Genomic DNA, 21,681 nt, shown 5'->3' on the forward strand with positions numbered 1-21,681 from the left:
AACTAGGAAGGAGAGGTGCTCACACACACGAAACTCAGAAAGCGCGCCAGCTGCACAATACAATAGGGATAAGGAAAATGGGAGGAGGGGTGAAAATCAGTGGCCAAAACACTTGAGTTCGATTTTCAAGACGTGTCTGCCGGTCCTGCGTTCAACCCTTCCGTTCTTGGTCTCTTGGACTGAGAATGTTTGTGGGTGTGCCTGAGTCCAGTCCAGAGGTCGCTGCTTTTTCTCTGAATCCTGGTTCTCTGCAGTTAAGTTTAAATGGCAGTGGACTTCCCTACGCTTCTTCGTGAGTAGTTTCCAAATGACAACGAGAGGGTCACATAAATACCCGTAACGTTCATAAGGCCACCTCTGACTTCACTGGCTTACCGTAAACCTCGAGCTGGGATCCTCATTACACACCCATTCTGGCCGAGACCAGCTCATTGACTCCCGTGTATATTTGTATTTTCCAGACAGAGCTGTGCACTAAAATAATGAACGTCCTCCTTCTACTTCCCTGCTGGATGTCACTCTACATCGGACAGGTTTATTCGCTAGTGCGATCATGTATGTTTAGCAAACACGCTTTCCGTAACAGGCTCCTTTCTCATCCCACCCCTAGTCCTATCCATGGCATTCCTCCGGTGGGATGAGTGTCTCTTCTTTCTCAGATCCGACACTCTCTTTACATTGATGTAGTCAGATAGTCCGGACGCTCGTGGATCCGTGGCGTTGTCGTTTAGGCGTCCTAGGAAACGGTAGGAGTGTGTCTGTGTGTGTCTCTGGTTTTTTGAGTATGTGCGCGAGAACGCGCGCGCGTGCGACAGTGAGCTTCCTCCCCCGGCATAGTGCAGACCGAGCCCACGACGTTACTCTCCTAGCTGCCGCCAGCAACGCAAGGCAACAGCAGCCTCCGCCCCCTCAGCCCGGTGATTGGCTGGCCTTGCTTATCAGTTCCCTGTTACGGCGAGGAAAGGGCCAGTGACGCCCCCAGCCCAGCTGCAGAAGCGACCGCCACCTCCTATGCACAAGGTGTCACATTTGAAAAGAAACCTGAGCCCCGGGGAGACGGCGCCTAGCGACCCTGGCCTGGCTAGTGCAAACTGCGCGGCAGGACGCTGGGCAGCGCTGGGGAGCCCAGAGAGCTCCACCGCAGAACATCCTAGCGACCTGATTCTGGGATCTCGGCTCCACGCTCCCTTCGCAATTTTCAGATTTCTCCCCTCGCTTATTTCCCCAAAACGGAGCCTTTATACCAGGAGAAGGTGCCGGAGCTGGGGCAACCAGGACTTTCCCGGGCACCCAAGATGCGCTCCATTAGAAAACGGTGGACCATCTGCACTATAAGTCTACTTCTGATCTTTTATAAGACAAAAGAAATAGCAAGAACTGAGGAGCACCAGGAGACGCAACTCATCGGGTAAATGCGTGTTCAGGATATGACACAGTCAAGCCATGGTGAAATGGGCACAGAGTGATGTTTGGATAGCTGTGTGTGTTGGTTTGAGCTTCTTTATGGCTAGTGCCATGAATTAAATAACAATGGCTCTTTGGAGGTGTGTGTGTGTGTGGAGATAAGGGGTTCCATGCTGTTTCCTGTATGAGTTTAACTTGTCCTGTCCTGTGCGGTAGTGGTGGTGGTGGTGGTGGTGATGGTGGTGGTGGTGACAGATATATTGGCACAGGGTGCCGCTTGCCAAAGAAGTCACTGCAGAAGTGTCAACAAAGAACGTGTGCCCTTGTCATTTTAATGTTTGAGCGGAACTCAGGAGATGTCTTTACTCATTGAGTCCTTGTCTTTCCTCCCTTCTGTGTCCTGCCAGTCTAGGAAAATACTATAAAATGCGGCTTTCTCGAAAGGCAGAAGTTTAAGTTCACAGAAGAGGAAATGGCTCTTCTTTACTCTTCCTTGTTTGTTTGTTTTTGATTTTGGTGGTGGTGGGAGGCGCCTGTGAGATCTGGCTTCTTTCTTTCTTTTTTTAATTAGCAATTACAGGGCCAATAAGGATGATACCTTACTTGCTTCTCCACGGATAAAACTCCTGAGTTTCGTGGTTTCTGTTTTAGAAGGGCACTATGCCTTCACAGTCTGTTTTCTCTTTCTTGAGTTTGTCAAGATGTGTTCAAAATCTCCGCCCCATTAAGTTCTGTAAATATCACACTTCCTTCCTCTCTCATCTGGCCTCTCAGCCTTTGAAGTCTCTGGGGAGCAGACCTCCTTGTAACTTCGTGTCTCTAACTGACTTGGAAGCTTTTTTCTGAGGATATGATCCTCCTTGTCAACTCTGTTAAAAGTCCTGTTTCGGAAATCCTTCCTAGCCCGGAGGTTTCCGCAGTCGGAAAGAAACTGCCCTGACTGAGATTTCCTTCTGTTTTTAAATTGTCTCTGACATTTTTAAAACGAAGAAGGATGCTTGCCATTTTTGTTTGCGCGGGGGCACGGGGCTGGTAACACACACACTGTGAAACTTTACGCAGCTCTTTTCTTAATATCCCTGCTCCTCTATGAGTAATCAGTCGCATTTAAGTGAGCAAGACGCAGGTGTATCCTCGCGGAAGGACTTGCCAGTCTGTACAAAGCTAGCCTAACAGTACCACATTCAAAGGGGACTGTAGGAGAAAGGAAAGCTAATAAGGAGGAGGCTGAATGGTCCTTATGCTTCAGCAAACCTATTCAAGGTCTGTATCAGAGAAAAGAAAATAAATAAATAAATAAATAAATAAATAAATAAATAAATAAAAGACCCATGTGAGGTCGTTTACACAGAAGTGGGTGGTTTGAAAATCCACGTCAATGGTGGGAAAGAAAAAATTGGGAGGGGTGTGGGCATCCCCAGCAGACCTGTTTTTGCCAGGCAGACAAAGGAAGGGGTCTTGAAGGTGGTGAACTCACGCGTGGGAATTCCTGGGAGAGGCGGAGGCTGGGGCTTGTGAGTAGAGGCTCTTTGTTCCCTTCTGAACTGATGGGTTCGGAAGATGAGCCCCAGCCTAGACAAAGCATCCAAGCCTCCCCAGGACTCCAGTGGTTTGAGACCCTGGTGAGCAGGAGTGGGCGTGGCGACGAGCAGGGTCTCCAAATACTAGGAAGGAATCATTTCCTAGCTTGGGTAAACTGCCTCCTGGGAGAAGGCATGCACCCCAGTGCCCTGGGGGGGGGGGGGGGGAATAACAGATTCAGGACGTTCCGCGTTTCACAGTGACACGTCTTCTGTGGCCTTTTTCTGGAAACCTTTGGCGGGTGGGCGCAGCTCTGGGAGGCACTAAACGGAGGTGGGGAACCTCCAGCCCCCGCACCGTGGCTGGGTAGCTCTACTAAGCCGTGGCCTGCACCCTTTGCCCTCTTTGGTCCCAGATCATTTGAAAAAGACTGAGGCAGTCACTTGAGTTAACAAAACAGGAAGAGAGGTGTGCCTCGTGTCTAGCCTTTCCTCTCAGAGAACTAGCAAGCCAGAGCAGGATAAAAGGAAACGGATCGGAGGGTGCATCGTTTGTGAAAGGAGTGAACCTTTTGTGACAGTCAAACAAAAAATTCACGCTCAAAGCTCCTCCTCTTTAAATAAAGCCGGCAACTGCAGTCCTTTCAGAACAAAACGGGGGTCTGGTTATGGAGATCCCCCTTCCCCCCCCCCCCCCCCCCCCACACACACACACACGTGCTGGAGGAATTCTGACTCCCAGGAGTTCCAGACTCAGTAGCACAAGGTGGAGCCAGTGTTGTCAGGAGCAGTGCAGGGAAGCTGTTGTCTCTGGACATTCGTTCCCCTTTCCTCCAGAATGAAACATTATGGGAGAAAAGCACATGCTTTTCTTTCAACTCCCCAGCCCTGCCTCTGGTGGAACAGCTGACTCTCAGCTAACTCATCTCTCTTCTCCCTGCAAGCTTATGAGAGAGAGACCACTTTTGAGGTGACTTAGAGAGCCAAGGGGCTTCATTTAGAAGTGAAGTCACAGAGGCAGTGCACAGCCTTTGGGGGGCACTGCATGCCGTGCAGGTGGGCCGTAGTGTCAACCTAGTCCTTTAACCTTACGTTCCTCTGGGTTCATAGTCAATGTCCCCGTCCCCATAAGAATTTCCCAGCAAGGCAGTGTCTGTTCAGCCCTTCCTCCTGTAGCAGACCCCAAGCAATCAGTGCGGCCTCACTCTTTGTCCCACTTTCCCACTTTTTCTATGTTTGTCAGAATACATTGGAAATGGCTTTGCAGATGTCCACATGCAATACATGCACATGAGGAAGGAATTCGCAAGTGTGACAAAGTTAAATGGTGTAGAGGTGTCTGTTTGGATTAGATTCCCCAGAACTTGCTTGGCTGTCTAAAATAAGACTTAAGCATACTTGGTCATTGCACATCTCCCCCCCCCCCCCTTAAGTCTGCTTACATTAGATTACTAAATTATCAACAGTTTTGACTTCTGGCATTCATAAAGCTGAGAGGAAAGTTAAACACTGGTACTTAGACTATGCATAGGGCAAGTGAGTTTCGATGTGTTTAAAGGTAGATGGTGGTTTTGGAAATCAGCATTCCGTGGTTTCCACTTTACACCATACATTATCTTTCTAATTACACTACACTATATCTTACCTTTATTTATTTGACACTCTAGGAATAAAATGTGGAAATACCCGCTGCTTGGATTTAAACTTAGTTTGATATTACTTTTAGAAGTTTAAAATAATGAGGAAGCTTAATCTAGTCACATTCATTCCAAAGATAAGTAGTCATTAGGCGCTTCAGTGGGATGGCACTTGGCTGTAGAGACCTAATATCCAAAAGCATATTTAACCACCTTTGTCCTGTATATCAGCACTGAAGAAATAAAGATTTGCAAAGTCTGAAAACTCATATCAAGGAGAAGACACCAACAAAAGATTTGTAGATATTAAGTGACAAAAATAAGAGCATCCCTTAACCGTGGATGTTATATAGTATCATCTTTGTCCACTTTTTGCAGCACAATAAACAGGAATATTGGAAAATTACAATCTTTAGAACTGAGTAATTTCTTTGACATCTTTAGTCTCTTCCCTTTTAAAATTGCATGTTGGATGTTTGGGAGATATCTCTGTGCAAACAAAAAATGTTTCCAGGGCAGCTGTTCAGAAGACATGTCCAAACTAGAAAGAGAAGCAACCAGTGGGTGGCAATATCCATCATCATGCCTTGAGTTCATGGGCAGGTAGTCTGCACTAAGACAGAGCGAAACCAACATCATGTGCAAAAACATCTCTTGGGACCTGTCTAGCTTTGCAGAAAAAAAGAAAAAGTATGCTCTCTAGGCTCAGATGACTCTTCTCAGCGTAAAAGAGAAGTTTGAGGACTTGTACCCACCCATTTCCCTTCAAGGTTCTTTCCAATGACAAAAACCTGATATGTGGCCAATCACCAAGGTAACAGAAGCAGTTCAAGCAGTGAGGCGCTGTGGTGGCATAGTGTCCACAGAAAGCAGACTTTTACGTTTTAAAAATTGCTGTTTGAATTTTGATTTTAGAAGTTCTGATAAGGCTCCATAGAACCAACTATATCATTATGAAAACCACTGAACAGGTAGAAATACACCCGCGATTAAGTGCCATAATAAGACATAAATTCTAAAAATTCAATCTCATGTGCAATTTTACTTCTATGAAAACATATTGGTTGGAAAATTATTATCCTAATCTTTGCAATCTGTAGTAGAAAAAAGAAAAATTTACAGCTATTAATGGAGTGAAGATCCTTGTCTCTTCCCACGAAAATAATGATAATTTATGCCTCCTTAAAGGTGCATGCCAAAGTACTAAGGTTAACTTTTGTGCACATCCACATTTTCACTAACATGTAATTATTATCACTAAAAGTATAATATGAAAATTAATGACTGGATCACTGCTTAGTAAAAATATACTCTGTTTCCTAACATCCTAAGTGACCCCTGCAAAATGATTATCATTATCCTTGCACAGACATGCAAATGTGTCATTTTCATCAGTAGAACTGTGTAAAATATTAATTTTTATAGAGTTCCAAATTTCAGAAGGAGTGGCTTTCATGATTTCAAAAACAGCACAGTGGGTTGCTTTAAATTAAAACTACGTATTAACAAAATAATGCAAAGCAAGAAACAAACAACAAGCGTCCAGTTTGAGAATTCTCCAACAGCTGTTAAAGGCTATGTTTCTATTGGTAGGGAAAATTATCTAGGCAATATACACACATTCAGACTTTGTGATTTTAACAGTCAGGTTGCTTTTTAGTAATGCTATTGAGAGGCAAAAAAAAAATTGTTTCGTAGTTACAGTAAATAACCAGTACAAATATTAAAAGAGCTAAGCTTTTTCTTCCTCTGCAATAGTGAATGTCCTTCTAATTTTCTGAATCATTTATAAGAATCAGAAAGACAAATATCTTTTCAAAGGTGAACTGCTTAGTTCTACAGGTCACAACAAAACAAAACAAAACACTGTCTATCACCATTGTAACACCACCAAAACCCTAAAAATCACCAGTTCACATGGTAAACTATTTACTAGAGAACATTAATTAATAGAGGTGGTTACTTTTACAACAATACAACAGCACTAGATTACGAACAGAATGAGTTTTCTTCTCTGTCTCCTGGGAATCTCATCCTTATGATGTTAGAAAACAATTCTTTTTAAATCGGCACTTCAACAATGTTTGAAAAGTTACTTTGTTAGAGAGAAAATGCACAATCTCCACAGTCATCGCTTATTAAATAATCTTATTGCTGTTTGCCATAAGGCTAAGGTAAGACACAAGAATACAGAGCAAACACTGCATGCTATCAAGAACATGGACAGATCTGCTATGCATAAGATTTTCTCTGTAGTCCTCAGTAAAAAGTATTTTCAGTACTTTTATATGAAACTTTACCTTTACCTTCTCTGAAACAAAATGAATCTTGGTGGCCAAAGTCCTAGGCTTACAGAGTCATTGACCAAATATCACACTGCTTATTATGTAGGCAGTGGGTGTGGGGCTAGATGGCATTGTAGCTTTGATGGGAATTGTTTTTCTTCAAATGTCCTGAGGTCTGTCTTATATGAAAGACAGATTCTGTTCTAAAATATTATGTAGAAGTTTGCTGGGATAATATCCATCACTTAATTTCTAGAATATCCCCCCTCATGCTTCTCCTCCCTTCTAACTTGTGAAAATAATATACAATCTTTTATCACTAATGTAAATATAATTGTGTATGATGACACTTATGCAAAGTGCTTCTAATTCTCACACAGCTTGCCTCTTTGTTTTCTTTCAGAGATGGTGAATTGTGTTTGAGCAGGTCGCTTGTCAACAGCTCTGATAAAATCATTCGGAAGGCTGGCTCAACCATCTTCCAACATTCTGTACAAGGCTGGAAAATCAATTCTTCCTTAGTCCTGGAGATAAGGTGAGTTTCTTTAATAAGCCCCCCAAATTTCACATCATGATCTTAAATATGTTGGGTTTGGCAAACTTATATTGGACACTTGATTTATGGCTTAAGTATGAATCCTTAATGAAAAAGTGAATCAGTTATATTTAATGTTCCTCATGGAAGAATGTGGAACCAAGAAATAAAATCTTTGCATAGTCAAATTTTCAAGGATGATGGACTTTCAAATATACTATCTTATTATCAGTAGAATAAAATATTGAGCAAAGTACTAACCTTTAGCCTGTTTTTACTCAATTGATCAGGACGGACATTCATTTTAAGAATCATTTTCATAACTTTTCTTTTTTGAGACTTCATTCTGGTTTGACATTTAACTGCATGGAACAGAGGTTCCTTGATTCCTATTGTTTTAAGTATAGATTGGTTTGATTTATTCAGTGTTCATGCCTGTATAATTTCATGTGAAAAAGGGTATAAAATCAGCAAATAAACTTTCTGAAGTTCTGACTTATTCTTTACCAGACTCACATTTTAAGCAAGCATTAACTATTGAAGCAAACTCCAATGACTCCTTATATCCATTTCACTCTCTTTTATTTCAACCCAAAGTTAATGAGAGAATTGGGCTAGACATTCCTATGCATGGAGGAAGTAAGAATCTCATTTTTTCCCTTATAATTTCATTGCACCATTGCTATGGTTGGTATGCCTAAACTAGAACATTTTGGTAATTAGGAACTCAAGAAGCTTTAGAGAACATATCCATATACATAAAATCATCAGTTTTCAGTGTTTTTTTGCAAAACGCTAATTATTCATTGATGAAATACTGACTGATTAAAAAGTGAGGGTCTCATCTATTCATCAGCTTGGCATTTTTGTCATCTTGTAATACCTATAGAGTAGTATCTCTTTTGGTGTCTCCCATAGGTAGCTCTGCATTGGAATCTAATATAAGTTAGCAATGAAATAATTATTAGGAATGAGGAGCATTACATTAAGTCTCAGAAGTTGATTGTAAGAGAAAAGAAAAAAATGATTAAAAAGAAAAGTTATTTAAAATCATGACTCCAAAGAAAAATTATCTGGCAAGAAAGGAGACCTTTAGGTAATGCTACATAGAGGATGTAAAAGAAAGCCATAAAGAGTTATACAAAACAAAATTGCATTAGTTTAACCAACATGCATAGCCATGCTTAAAATGTGTCATTTCCATGAAAATCTAAAAAGTGTATTAAATGAAAAATACACCTCTATAATTAATACTTCAGTACATGCATTTTTAATAAATAGATTATATATATATATATATATATATATATATATATATATATATATATTATGGGACCTATATTTTACATTTTACTTTTTACTAAGGTAGCCAGTTTTAAGGTGTTAAATATAAACTGACTATTGTGAGTCCTCTGTTGAAACTTTATAAATGAATGAAGGCTGCAATTGCAGTTTTGAAGGTGAGCTTTTTCAGTTAATAGCTGATAATGTGAATGAAAAGCTAGTACTTGCTATGCTCATATTTTTTTCTTTTAACAGTCAAAGAGGTAAACAATGCAACAGTGAACAAATATTGACTAATACATAGAAATTTGCATGGAAGTAATAATTTGTAAGTTCATTATTGCAGAATGTGCAAACAGTTCGTAAAAATCACAGTTGCTTCTAACAGCAATACCTAATGTGTATTAATCAGTTTGGCACCTGTAATAAAAGATTTAGCATATGAAAACAACATCTTGTTGTTTGACTTAGATTTTACAAGTCTGTTGCTAATAAACCCATCTGTGACAGGGTAGTTGGATACTGTCAAAGTTTCAAGTTTTACAAATATTCTACTTTGAATGCTATGATTGGTCCAAAACCTATAATTAGTTTTGTCTTAAATAGTTGAATTGTGTTTTAAGGTTTTTTTAGTTTTCCTCAAAATTACGATTTTATTTATAATGATCTAATGACATTTCTAATAAATTGTTAATTTACATTAAAGTGCTCAATAATTGTATAGGAGCCTTCCCTATATTTTGGGGGTATAAATTGTTTCTAGTGTTCAGTCCTTCATCCCGTTGGTCTGCAGCTTTCATTAACACATCAGGTGTTGACCTACCAGACAATTGTATGGTAGAAAATTGTCCAAGGAGATTGGAGTTTCTTGTGCTCTGAAGACTCAAGGTTTAAGGAGTCCATGAACTTTACGAGCAAATTTACAACCAAAGTGCCTACCACATTCTAAGGCTTTGCTGTATCAACAATAGTTTGTTTATATCATTGTCTTCGGAAGTGACCCATTTCAGCTTCCTTACTTGTGAATAAGGCTTTTAATAATGTCAGCTTCTTCTCAGCATTTTCTCCTGACCTATTTTACATATTTTGTTTCTTTTTTCCTTTTCTCAGTTTTCATATATTAAAAATACAAAGCACTAAGAAGTGCAAATGCTAAATAAAGGTGTAGAAATGAGTGAACTCAGTTACTCTCCCAAAACAGCCCAACCAATAATTAGTGAGCTATTTTAATTTGTCATAGTCCTTAATCATTTAAGACAGCTCAACTCAGCAGAAGCGCACATTTGTGTGTTTAGTTCTGTAAAATAACTTGCTGTTACATTTATAGATTTCTTTTCTAGATAAGCACCACATACAACAGTCGCATATGGACTGTGATCAACCAGTGATGAGAATGTTAATTGTGGCCTAAGAAGCTCATGTAGCCAGAGTTGGCATTCCAATTCAGAGCTTTGCTGAGCCAGTCTTTTAATGGAAAAATTGCAGATGATACTATTTAAGTACTAAATGTAGAGTATTCTTTTCTGGAGTAGGCGATATTTATTTGATGTAAATTAACAGAAATTGTAAGTTGTCATCATCCAGTTTTACCAAATTTATAGCTAAGTGTGAAATGCTAAAGTGTATAACCAATGTCTTCAATATATTGGAGTGATTTTAGTTTTGATTTTGTGTGATTGCTTAGGATATTCTTTTTGGTACTAAAACATCCCCCCGTAACATGTTTCTAAGTTCTGAATTACTAAGTAATAAAGGGACTTTGTTCTTTTAGACCTTTGAGGCAAATGGCTTCGGAAGATAGCTTTTAGACAGATTAGTCTTGTAGGGATATCTTTCCTTTTACAGGCAAAACCATGTACTCACCAATTTCTAAGTTCTAACACTGATTCTCCTCTCTCCTTTTTTCTATGCACTGTAACAAATTGATATCAATTTCATTATGATGTATGTGTGTTTATACACAGAAGGTAATTTGATTTTCCACTTAACGTTTCCTTGCTGTAAGGAATGGCACTCAGTGCTTTCTGGTGCCTCAATGTAGCTCCAGTGGAATTTCAGTTGCTACAACACGTATTGTTGACAAAATGTACAGAGAAGAGAGAATGGCATGTGATGGGGGGTTAGCTATATTTAACACTTCACAGATGAAAACAGTATGTAGTAAATTAGTCCCCTGGGCCTCTGCAGCTGCTCTGACAACTGATGAGCGGCATGGAAAGGGATGTTACATTTGAAACTGCAGTTGAGAAGTTTCTGTGTAGGATCTTTCCTGTCAGTTTAACAGTTCACCAACCTTTTGGTTTAAGCCAGCTTTGGCTGGAAAAAAAAAATGGTTTTTGTGACTAAGATTTCAGTCTCACTGAAAATGAAACGCATTTTCAATTTTTTTTCCAGTTTCTATTAAAACAGCCACCGTGAGTAGGTGTTGGCTTAACTAAAGACCTTTGAAGGTCTGAATGTCTGAATTAGAATGACCAAATGACAGTTGGAGATCTGAGTAATCTCCTGCCTTTGTTCTTTTAAGTCAGACACAATCCCTGTCTTTAAATAACTGTAGTGGCTTGAACACATAGCAAGAAAGTTTGCAAAGTTTTGGTTCATGTACAATATAAGTTTTTGCTGATTTGTGAGTCTGTAACTTTAGAGTTTAAGCTGGGTTTCCGTTTATTTCGGAAGCAATTTTGCTTACTCTGCTTTTGAGCAAAATTAAATTCATATTATGTTCTAAAGTAAACCATTTATGTCTTTCTGACAAAACCTAAAAGTTTTTTCAATTTATTCTAAGAAGTACACTTCCTGTTTTCAGGGACTCTCAACTAATTAAATATTTCTCCCTCAATATATACAGTCTGTGACCACTACATATAGTAAATCCATGAGAATTCTTATGTCTCATTGCATCTAAAATCTGATAAAGATGGTTTTAGCCTTTTCTAAAAATGAGAAGAAACTAACCATTTCCCACTGGTTTCAAAGGAGCTTTGTGCTTCTAGGCCACAATATTGTTCATCCATAATTATTGTCAGCATATTGTGCACTTCTACCAACCATCTTATCTCCAATAACTTCCTATGCATAATTTCAGCCTTAAAGTAAGAATTAAATGTATAAAAATGTATAAAAAGCAAAACATACCAAAAATCATTTAAAGTCATCCAAAATCTTTTCCTTTTAATTTTCCATTTTAAAATAGCACATTCTGCATTCAGAAGGCTTTAAATCTTATCTAAAAGCTTTTTCTATTTTTAATTTTAATTGGTCTATATGATTTGGAATTTTTATGGCTTTTAAAGGTACTTTGCTTTTTTTTAACTACTGCTTTGTAAAAACAAATGCTTGCTAAGCATATAACCCAGCATTAGAAGAATACACAACTTTAAACGTGTACTGTCCTTAGGATCTGATATGTCACTGACTGACATTGTCTCTCCAAAGTTAGCCAACCTAAGCATCAGTAAATTTTGTTCAAACATTTAAAACACCTTTTAAATATTTTCCCTAAGAGTAATTAAAGTCCATGTGTATTGCTTACTTGGGCATCTGATGACACATTTTGAAATTAATCTGCTTCTAATTTTCTATTAGCCAGAAAAGAAATCAATTTTGGAAAGTCCCTCTTTGTCTGTTCACATGCGTGTAACTGTAACAGTTTGATGCTATGAAAGGGAGTTTCCCTTCTGGATTTCTAAGCTACGGAAACGTCTTTTATACCTGAGACTCTGATCATCTCATCTGAAGCTGCCAGAGACGTTACTGTGGAGCACAATCTTTAAATGCATCTGCAGCCACCCATTTTTGGTCTCTTCAAAGGGAAATGGCAGCATCACCCACTTCGATGATTAAACCACATCCGTGCAGTCTTTATTTCCAAGACAACCTTCTTCACAGCCAATGAAAAGATGTGTGAAAATACAGATAACGCTCCCTTCCTATGTCCTCTCAGGCAATCCAGTGGTGGTTAATAAATGTGTATAGATATTTTTTTTTGTGGTGCCACTTCTGATAGTAGGGGCTACATTTGTGGAGAATAACTAGATTCTTATAATGTTTGGTTCTTAATAATGAAACTTACCCAGTGTCATAGCGCATAGACAATATTAGTACAGAAGAAAAATATGTCTCTATCATACATATTTCTACCAGGCACTGACTTTTATCCCTTTGGAATTGAAAGCTTCCATTTAGAACACATTGGTAAATAACATCTACTTTGCACATTTTAATATTGTTTTTCTCTGATTGTCTTTTGGCTGCTGTTCAGTTAAAAAAAATCTTGGACTTTTGTATGCCATGTTCCTAAGCTTTTGTCTAAATAATTTCTTCAAAAGCTAGTACATCTTGGTCTATTTCCTTGATGTTAGTTACAAACATGAATGAATTCTTCCGAAGATCCCTTTTTATGCTTTAAAAATTACTCTAATCTAGCCAGGCAGTGGTGGCGCATGCCTTTAATCCCAGCACTCGGGAGGCAGAGGCAGGCGGATCTCTGTGAGTTCAAGACCAGCCTGGTCTACAAGAGCTAGTTCCAGGATAGGCTCCAAAACCACAGAGAAACCCTGTCTCTAAAAAACCAAAAAAGAAAAAAAATTAATCTATTTTTTTCTGCTGTGTAGTACTCCATTGTGTAAATGTACCACATTTTCCTTATCCATTCTTCAGTCAAAGGGCATTTAAGTTGTTTCCAGGTTCTGGCTATGACAAACAATGCTGTTATAAACATAATTGAGCATATGTCCTGTGTCATAGTTGAGCATCTTTTGGATATATACCCAAAAGTGGTATTGCTGGGTCTTGAGGAAGGTTGTTTCCTAATTTTCTGAGAAATTGCCACACTGACATCCAAAGGGGCTGTAATATCTTGCATTCCCACCAGCAATACAGGAATGTTCCCTTTACCCCACAACCTCTCCAGCATAAGTTGTCATCAGTGTTTTTGATCTTGGTCATTATTACAGGTGTAAGATGGAATCTCACATTTGTTTGGATTTGCATTTCTCTGATTACTAAAGATGTTGAACATTTCCTCATGTGTTTTTCAGTCATTTTAGATTCCTCTGTTGAGAGTTCTCTGTTTAGGTCTGTACTCCATTTTTTTATTGGATTATTTGTTCTTTTGATGACCAATTTCTTGAGTTCTTTGTATATTTTGGAGATCAGACCTCTGTCTGATGCGGGGTTAGTGAAGATCTTTTCCCATTCTGTAGGCTGTCATTTTGTCTTGTTGACCACGTCCTTTGCTTTACAGAAGTGTTTCAGTTTTAGGAGGTCCCATTTTTTAATTGTTTCTCTCAGTGTCTGTGCTATTGGGGTTATATTTAGAAAATGGTCTCCTGTGCCAATGAATTCAAGTACACTTCCCACTTTCTTTTCTATGAGATTCAGTGTGGCTGGCTTCATTTTGAGGTCTTTGATTCATTTGGACTTGAGTTTTGTTCATGGTGATAGATATAGGTCGATTTTCTATATGTTGATATCCAGTTATGCCAGCACCATTTGTTAAATATGCTTTTTTTTCCATTTGATATTTGTTGCTTCTTTGTCAAAGATCAGGTGTTCAAAAGTGTGTAGATTAATATCCAGGTCTTTGATTCAGTTCCATTGTTCCTCCTGTCTGTTCTTATGTCAATACCAGGCTGTATTCAGTACTGTAGCTCTGTAGTAAAGTTTGAAGTCAGAAATTTTGATGCCTTTAGAAGTTCTTTTATTGTACAGAATTGTTTTGGCTATCCTGGTTTGTTTGCTTTTCCATATGAAGTTGAATACCATTCTTTCGAAGTCTGTGAAGAATTTTGCTGGGATTTTGCCTTGAATCTGTAGATTGCTTTTGGTAAGACTGCCATTTTTTCTATGTTAAATCTACCTACCCAAGAGCATGGGAGATCTTTCCACTTTCTAGTGTCTTCTTCAATTTCTTTCTACAAAGATTTAAAGTTCTTGTCATACGAGTCTTCCACTTGTTTGGTTATAGTTACTCCAAGATATATTATGCTATTTGTTATTTTGCAGTCAAATGGATGGGTACAGAAAACATCATTTTGAGTGAGATAACCCAGACCAAGAAAGACAATTATCAAATGTACTCACTCATAAGTGGTTTTTAAACGTAAAGAAAACCAGCCCACAAATTCTAATCCCAGAGAACCTAGAGAACCATGAGGACCCTAAGAGAGACATACATAGATCTAATCTATATAAGTAGTAGAAAAAGATGAGATCTCCTGAGTAAAATAGGAGCATGGGGACCTTGGGAGAGGGTGGACGGCGAGGAGGCAGGCAAAGAGGGGAATAGAGAAAAATTTAGAGCTCAATAAAAAGAGCTCTAAATATATATTCTAATATAGTCCTGCATTCCATGATTTGTTCACCCATACCTGTTTGCATCATTCAAATCTACAGGTTTACATAGAAATATAATTTTATCACTCTTGTGTGGACAACTATGATTTATGCTCTCATTCCTTACCAATCAGGGTGCAGTCAAATATGGGAACTGCAAACAGCAGAACATCACATTTTGGACTGTTCGCCCTTCCAATAGATAAATTCCTTTGCCTCACTGATTGCCACTTGGCTATTTTATGTATGATTCTCCTATTTTGCATCTTAATTAACAAAATTAAATACTTTCAAAGCAGTTTTCTATGAGCAATCAATTTATTGTGTACAACATTCAACTTCCAAAGTTTAAAAGACCAACCACTTTACCAGGTACATTTTTATCTTATGCTCCACTTCACCTGCCCTCCCGTCAGTTCTGTCTAGTTTTGCATTTTCTGTTACTGACTTAGAATATGCACATATTTATATTTGCACAGCATCTTATATCTTATCATTAGCTTGTAGCATAGCTATAGGATGGGATACATTTTAAAAATGAAAATATGGGCTTTAAAATACAGTGATGAGCTGAGTTACAGTTGTTTCTCTTGTACTTTCCTCCATTAGATGCATTCACATCCAATATGAAAAGATCAACTCAATAGCCAAAACAACTAGATGTACACTTAAAAACTTAGAAAGGTTCTTACTTATCTAGGGTGTGTTGTGCATGTGCACAAACACACACACACACACAAACACAATTTCCACATCAAATTAATGCTCTGTCTGTTCAGGACTTTCTGTACCTAAACCATCTTACTTCTTGGACTTTTAAGCATAAATAAAAACTTACAGACAGATTTAATGTACCATTTTGGTAAAAGTATTTTGTGGAGATTCTCAATGATTTAGTATTTCTGTCTATAATCTAATTCAAAATTATGCCAAGTATTGCTATTCAATTCACAGGACAATATTAAATAAAAGCAAAGACTCTAGATAATTGAAAACACTAACCAAGTATCTACTGGTACAAAACCCAACTGTACTAATTGTATTTATTTAATGAATTATATTTAAGTGTATTTTCAATGAATGGAGTGATTTCTTCACTTTTGATGATATATAAGTATATACTATATCTACGTACAGAATTTTTCTAAACTCCCTACACGGTATTTTAAAAAAATGCGTTTCTGATAATATCTACTTGATTTAAATACCACCTGAAGATTTAACAGTAGCAGCTACCAGTTTATATTGTGCATGCTTTGTCTAAATAGCCCCATCAGGTAGATATGCAATTCTTAATATAAAACTTTGCTTGCATTCCAAATATAGGAAGAACATTCTCCGTTTCTTAGATGCGGAACGTGATGTCTCTGTGGTCAAGAGCAGTTTTAAGCCTGGTGATGTCATACACTATGTGCTGGACAGACGCCGGACACTAAATATTTCACATGATCTGCACAGCCTCCTGCCTGAAGTTTCCCCAATGAAAAACCGCAGGTTTAAGACCTGTGCTGTTGTTGGAAATTCTGGCATTCTGCTAGACAGTGAATGTGGCAAGGAGATTGACAGTCACAATTTTGTAATAAGGTGAGCATCCTTCTGTTTTGTGAGACTCTAAGTATGGTAACAACCTTTTACTTAGAATCCTGTAGGACCTGTTTGAAATTCATATTAACATTAGGAATTATTGATAAGTCTACCATTTATGTATCATATCCTTTGCAGTGCTGTTTACAAACAACCCTTTATTTTGGTTTAGAAATTTAATTACTGTATCATTGGAAGAAAAGTTGATTACCTTGGAGTAGCATTTCACAACAGAGTTTAAAGACAGAGGCAATGATTATGTTGATTATATTATTACATACAGAGACAAACATTAGTTTCTTATAGCTCTTCTTTCAGTCATCCTTTTCATATAACTTAATTTGTGGAATGAAGATTATTATGTAGTGTTGTCAAAGACATAAATTAATTTTGCTATTTTTATTAATAATTAGTTATCAGTTACAAAAAAAAGCTAAGTTAGTGAGTTTGTATCTACTGTCCTGTGTCAAATTGTCTTTATTGTTCTTTATTTGTGCTATTGAAATGATATGTTTTTAAGTTTAGCTTTCTCACGTAATTGAACACCCTCATTTGTTGTTCATTAGTGATCAACATATCTGACAAATCATGTGTTTGGTTAACTTTTTATTAACTTAAAGAATTAAACAAGTGATCATATCTGAAGATGTTAAGCAATTTTATTCAGTTCTAGCATCTGTACAGTTTTTGTCATGTCTTATATCCTTAGGTTGAGTGAATAAAACTTATGTGAAAAAAAATATGTATATATATATATATATATATATACAATGCGAAGGTAAAGAGTGTCCACGGTAGCTTTAAACACTGGTGTCTACATGGCATGTGATTGTGAAGAAAATATAAGGATTCTAAACACTCTCACACCCATACATTTACAGGGCAGGTAAGATAAGGCAGTGAAAGTACCAGCCTGTGTTAGAAAGTATTGCAACATGCAGAAGTAGATTTCAACATGGGACTAATCCTGAAGGTAGTTGCACCAAATAGGACTCACTTCTTGTTCCTCCTCCTTGGAACATAAACATTACAGGCTGATTAAGCTGATAGATTCGCTCCTATTTTGGATGCTGATAAGAATATTGTTTTCCATGTGACAGGGGCTGTAATCCGTATTGGTGGCCTTTATATCAGTTCATTGGTGACACTTCCTTTCTTGGCTTTGTTACCAACTAACATTGACTGTAATTTTTAAATTATTATTATTAATCTAATTAAAAATACTGGTATCTTAATATTGTAATATTCCTTCAATAAACAGATCCCTACCATCTTTGATCATTTGGTGACTATTGTTACTACAAACCACAGCTTTTCATTTTCATTTTTTTGCATTACCTAGAAATTGTCAATCTTTGTTCCAGTCTCATTCTCTTGCAACAGCTTGTATGTTTGCAGAGCCCTAGGATCTGATCAGCTAATGATTAGAATTTTCACTCTAAGAATCTTGATGTCTGTGTTTTGTAGAGACAAAATTCTCTTTCTTAGTCTAGAGGAGCAATAGGCAACATCAATTCCCAGACTGTTCTACTATGGGCAAGTAGAATTTAAATCACAATGCTACTCTGCCTAGGTAAATGTTGAGAAGCAGGGGTCTGGCTAGTATTGTCTCTTTTCTGCCTTTAATGACTTGGGCACTTAACTTTGCATCTAACTTTTAGACTTACAATTAATATATTCTGTTTCAGATCGCTAACCATCAAATATATTTTGAACATTTCTAAGGAAAGCAAACTCTGGTAATATCTAGTATGATATTTTCATATTTGAAACCTATAGTCTGTGTCTTCATTATCATTGACTTGCGTCATAATGATTGGCAGGTGTATGTGGGGACTTATTTTATTGTCTGGAACAGAGTTGCCTCTCACCCAAAAGACAAACAATAAAAAAAAATGTGGTCATACATCCTCCATGAGAACCCATTTGAATCCAGCTATATTTGACCCTCCAATCTTGTATGGATAGCAGATGATTGTTTTGTCTACTTATGAATTCACAGGTATTCTGCTTTCACCTGCAAAGATTAAAAGGCAACATTCATTGCTTCAGTAGCTAACAATAATTGTATGAAACTACTTTAAAAACTTTGACAGTGAGATGGAAATAATTCACTGACTAATGGCTTCTCTTCCTGGAGGTTTCCAGTTGCTTTCTCTCCCAGAGAAAGGATCTAGATGGACTAAATTATAAATTATTACATGTAGATATATGCCACAGAATGTTATTGAGCATCAATTGTATATTACATGCACACATACTAATGTATTATTATTTCAGCTTCAAATTCCGTTGTGTGGCAAATGTACATGGAAAAATTATATTTATCATAAAGTAGCCTTGTTCCTTCATCACCCTTAGCACTGCACTGTCAACATATCAGCAATTTTCAAAGACAATATTTTCAAATGGAAAGATATGGCATCATCAGCCTGCTACCATCCTTTTTTTGTTGAGAAATTAGTCCTTAAATGATCTCCTTAGCTTCATGCTTTCTCCTTTATTCTGAAGCTAGACTCCACCTTAACTGCAGCATCTGAAACATTATTACTATTCTAATCGTCTCTGCTTCTTTGCCTTTGATGCTTAAATTTAAATATATATGTATATATACATATATATCTTCCTTTTTGTTTTGATTAATTTACATTTTTTACTTATCTATTTTTTAAAGTTTTAATTTTTGTTGTTTTGCCTTTTGTTTGCTTGTTTGTCTGTTTGTTTCCAAGACAGGATTCCTCTGTGTAGTCCTGGCTGTCGTGGAACACATTCTATGAGTTCTGCTAGCCTCAAATTCAGAGATCTGCCTGGCTTTGCCTCCCAAGGGTTGAGATTAATGACATGTGCTGCTGTGCTCAACTTTATAATTTTCTAATTAAGATATAATGACATCACTTCCACCTTCCTTGTTCTCCTTTTAAGCTCTGTGATGTCTCCTCCCTCCACCTCTTTCCATGCCTCCCCACCCCTCTGAAACTGATGGCCCCTTGTTATTATTTTTGCATATACATACATAAGTACATACATACCGCCAATCAAGTTCATTTTTATTGCTGTGTGCATATGTTTCCAGGGCTCACCACTTTGTTTTGGATAACCAATTGAGAGTTCATACCCAGGAGAGGCTAATTCTCTCTTTCAGTAGTCATTATGTTGCCTATAGTCCTTTTCTGCGGGTGGACCTAGTGAGATTTTCCTCTTCTCATGTTAGCGTGTTTACTAATATTGTAAATGTTCAGGATTATGTCGTTAGCCACATTGGAGGTGTCAGAGGTATAGCATTCCTGTCATTGCTAGTAGACAAAATAACAACAGCCTTTTCCCTCTGCCGCTTACAATCTTTCTGTTCCCATGTTGTAGACATATCCAATGGAACTGAACTCCCACAACCCATTTATCTCTGTAATATCAGAGTTCTGTATCTGTGATATTAAAAAAAAATCAGTTGTGGTTTTCTGTAATGCTCTTCTTTGATGAGGGAAGAAAGCTGAAATTTCACATGGTTACCCATATAGATACCATTCAGAGTGCAGTAAGAAATGCTGCTAGTCTAACAAAGCAGTACTATATAGGTTCTCTTTGGAGATCCATGACTTCACTAGACTAGGGTGTTGGCCAAGTTTCTATTTTCCGGTGTGATTTTCATACTGTTGATGTTTGATAAGTCCAGTTAGACGGCTGTTAGTTACCACCAACATTTGAATATCACTACTATACTTTACGATACCTCGCTATGATAATCATTATTTTGATTCATATGGATAGGATTATCTTGCTTGTCTTTCTTGGCAGCTTGCATAGTACTTTCTGGTACCAAGAAAACTAGATTGCAGAAAAAAGATTTTCAGGTTAGATCCAGCCAAGTCTTTCAAGTCTCATGCCCTATGACTGAGTGTGAACATCAATAGAGTCCTTCAACTACTGAGAGATGATCCAAAACAATAAAAACATAAACATAGACATATGTTTATATGTATGTATACACACACACACACACATGAATATAAACTTAAATGAAGTTATATCACTTGGGCTGACTATACGCCTGTATAATATCTATACACTATAAAAAAAACCCACTATCAATTTTCTGCTTTATTGATAGTCTTCTTATCCACATGCAAGAGTGAACCTCTGTCTATGTAAGTTGTGTCTTTCAAGGGTAAACGGTCATGGGGCTTGTATCTCTTGTCATCATTTTAACTTTGTTAGTCACAAATAAGTGCATGAAAACCTCTGCTGACTGACTCTTTCTTCCCATGAAAACATTTTCGAACTTACAGTAAAATTATTTCTCGTTAAAAATTTATAACGTGTGACTTACAAAACAAATTTGTAATGAGTTGAAATAGCATAAATTAAGTGTTCTCCAGCCTATAGCTAGTCTACAAGAAAGAGGCTAATGTGTATGTGAATATTTGAAGTCTTTTCATAACTAATTTATTTTCCTAAGTTGATCTCATTTCTGTTATATTATTCCCTTAATGTCACAAAATATTTTAACACGATAAACTGGGCCAAATCTTTTGGGATGTACAAGCCAAGCATCTATTAAGTTAACACTGAACAAAGGTTTTAAACAGGCTGTCAACAAGAAATAATTGACTGCTCTTTGGGTGTTTGAAGCTGGTCAATACCCTTAGCTCTAGAACTTTTGAAACCTCTTTATACTATGTGAACCTATGTTTACTAAGTGTTTAATAAAAATTTCATAATGATAAGGTATATAACTTTTATCTTTGTTATATAGGAAACAAGGCAGGTTTAGAAAGGAAGTAAAAAAACATCCTTTTTGGTTGTTTTTATTGTAAATATTTTTTATTGATTTTTATTGAGCTCTATATTTTTCTTTGCTAAGAAACATCTTAATGACAATTTTTTGCCTTTTTGAACATTTTCTTTACTTTAAAAGAATAGAAATGGATGTGTTTCAATTTAGTGTATTTTATGTAAATCTTGTCAGGATTTTCTGTTTTCCCAAGAGATAAAAAAACACCTCATTTTTCAAGATTCAATTTAACTATGTCCATTTTAGAAAGCTTCTTAATTAGTTGAAGAAATGCCTTTTATTCAGTAGCAGTTCAATTCATTCTTTT

At 37.3% G+C, this 21,681-nt stretch overlaps 1 protein-coding gene across 1 annotated transcript in view; it reads left to right on the forward strand.

Moving 5' to 3' along the window:
* The first annotated feature begins 981 nt into the window (after positions 1–981).
* LOC121447632 (CMP-N-acetylneuraminate-poly-alpha-2,8-sialyltransferase-like) overlaps positions 982–21,681 on the forward strand; it is a 97,575-nt gene continuing 76,875 nt past the window's right edge. The window contains 4 exon segments of the mRNA XM_041650994.1: positions 982–1,204; positions 1,207–1,408; positions 7,250–7,381; positions 16,328–16,585. Of these exon segments, the coding sequence (XP_041506928.1) occupies positions 1,012–1,204; positions 1,207–1,408; positions 7,250–7,381; positions 16,328–16,585 (785 nt within the window). The 5' untranslated portion in view covers positions 982–1,011.

Source organism: Microtus oregoni, unplaced genomic scaffold (assembly GCF_018167655.1).
Source record: "Microtus oregoni isolate MIOR12 unplaced genomic scaffold, Mior012 000004F_ref0000308, whole genome shotgun sequence".
Taxonomy (NCBI): Eukaryota; Metazoa; Chordata; class Mammalia; order Rodentia; family Cricetidae; genus Microtus; species Microtus oregoni.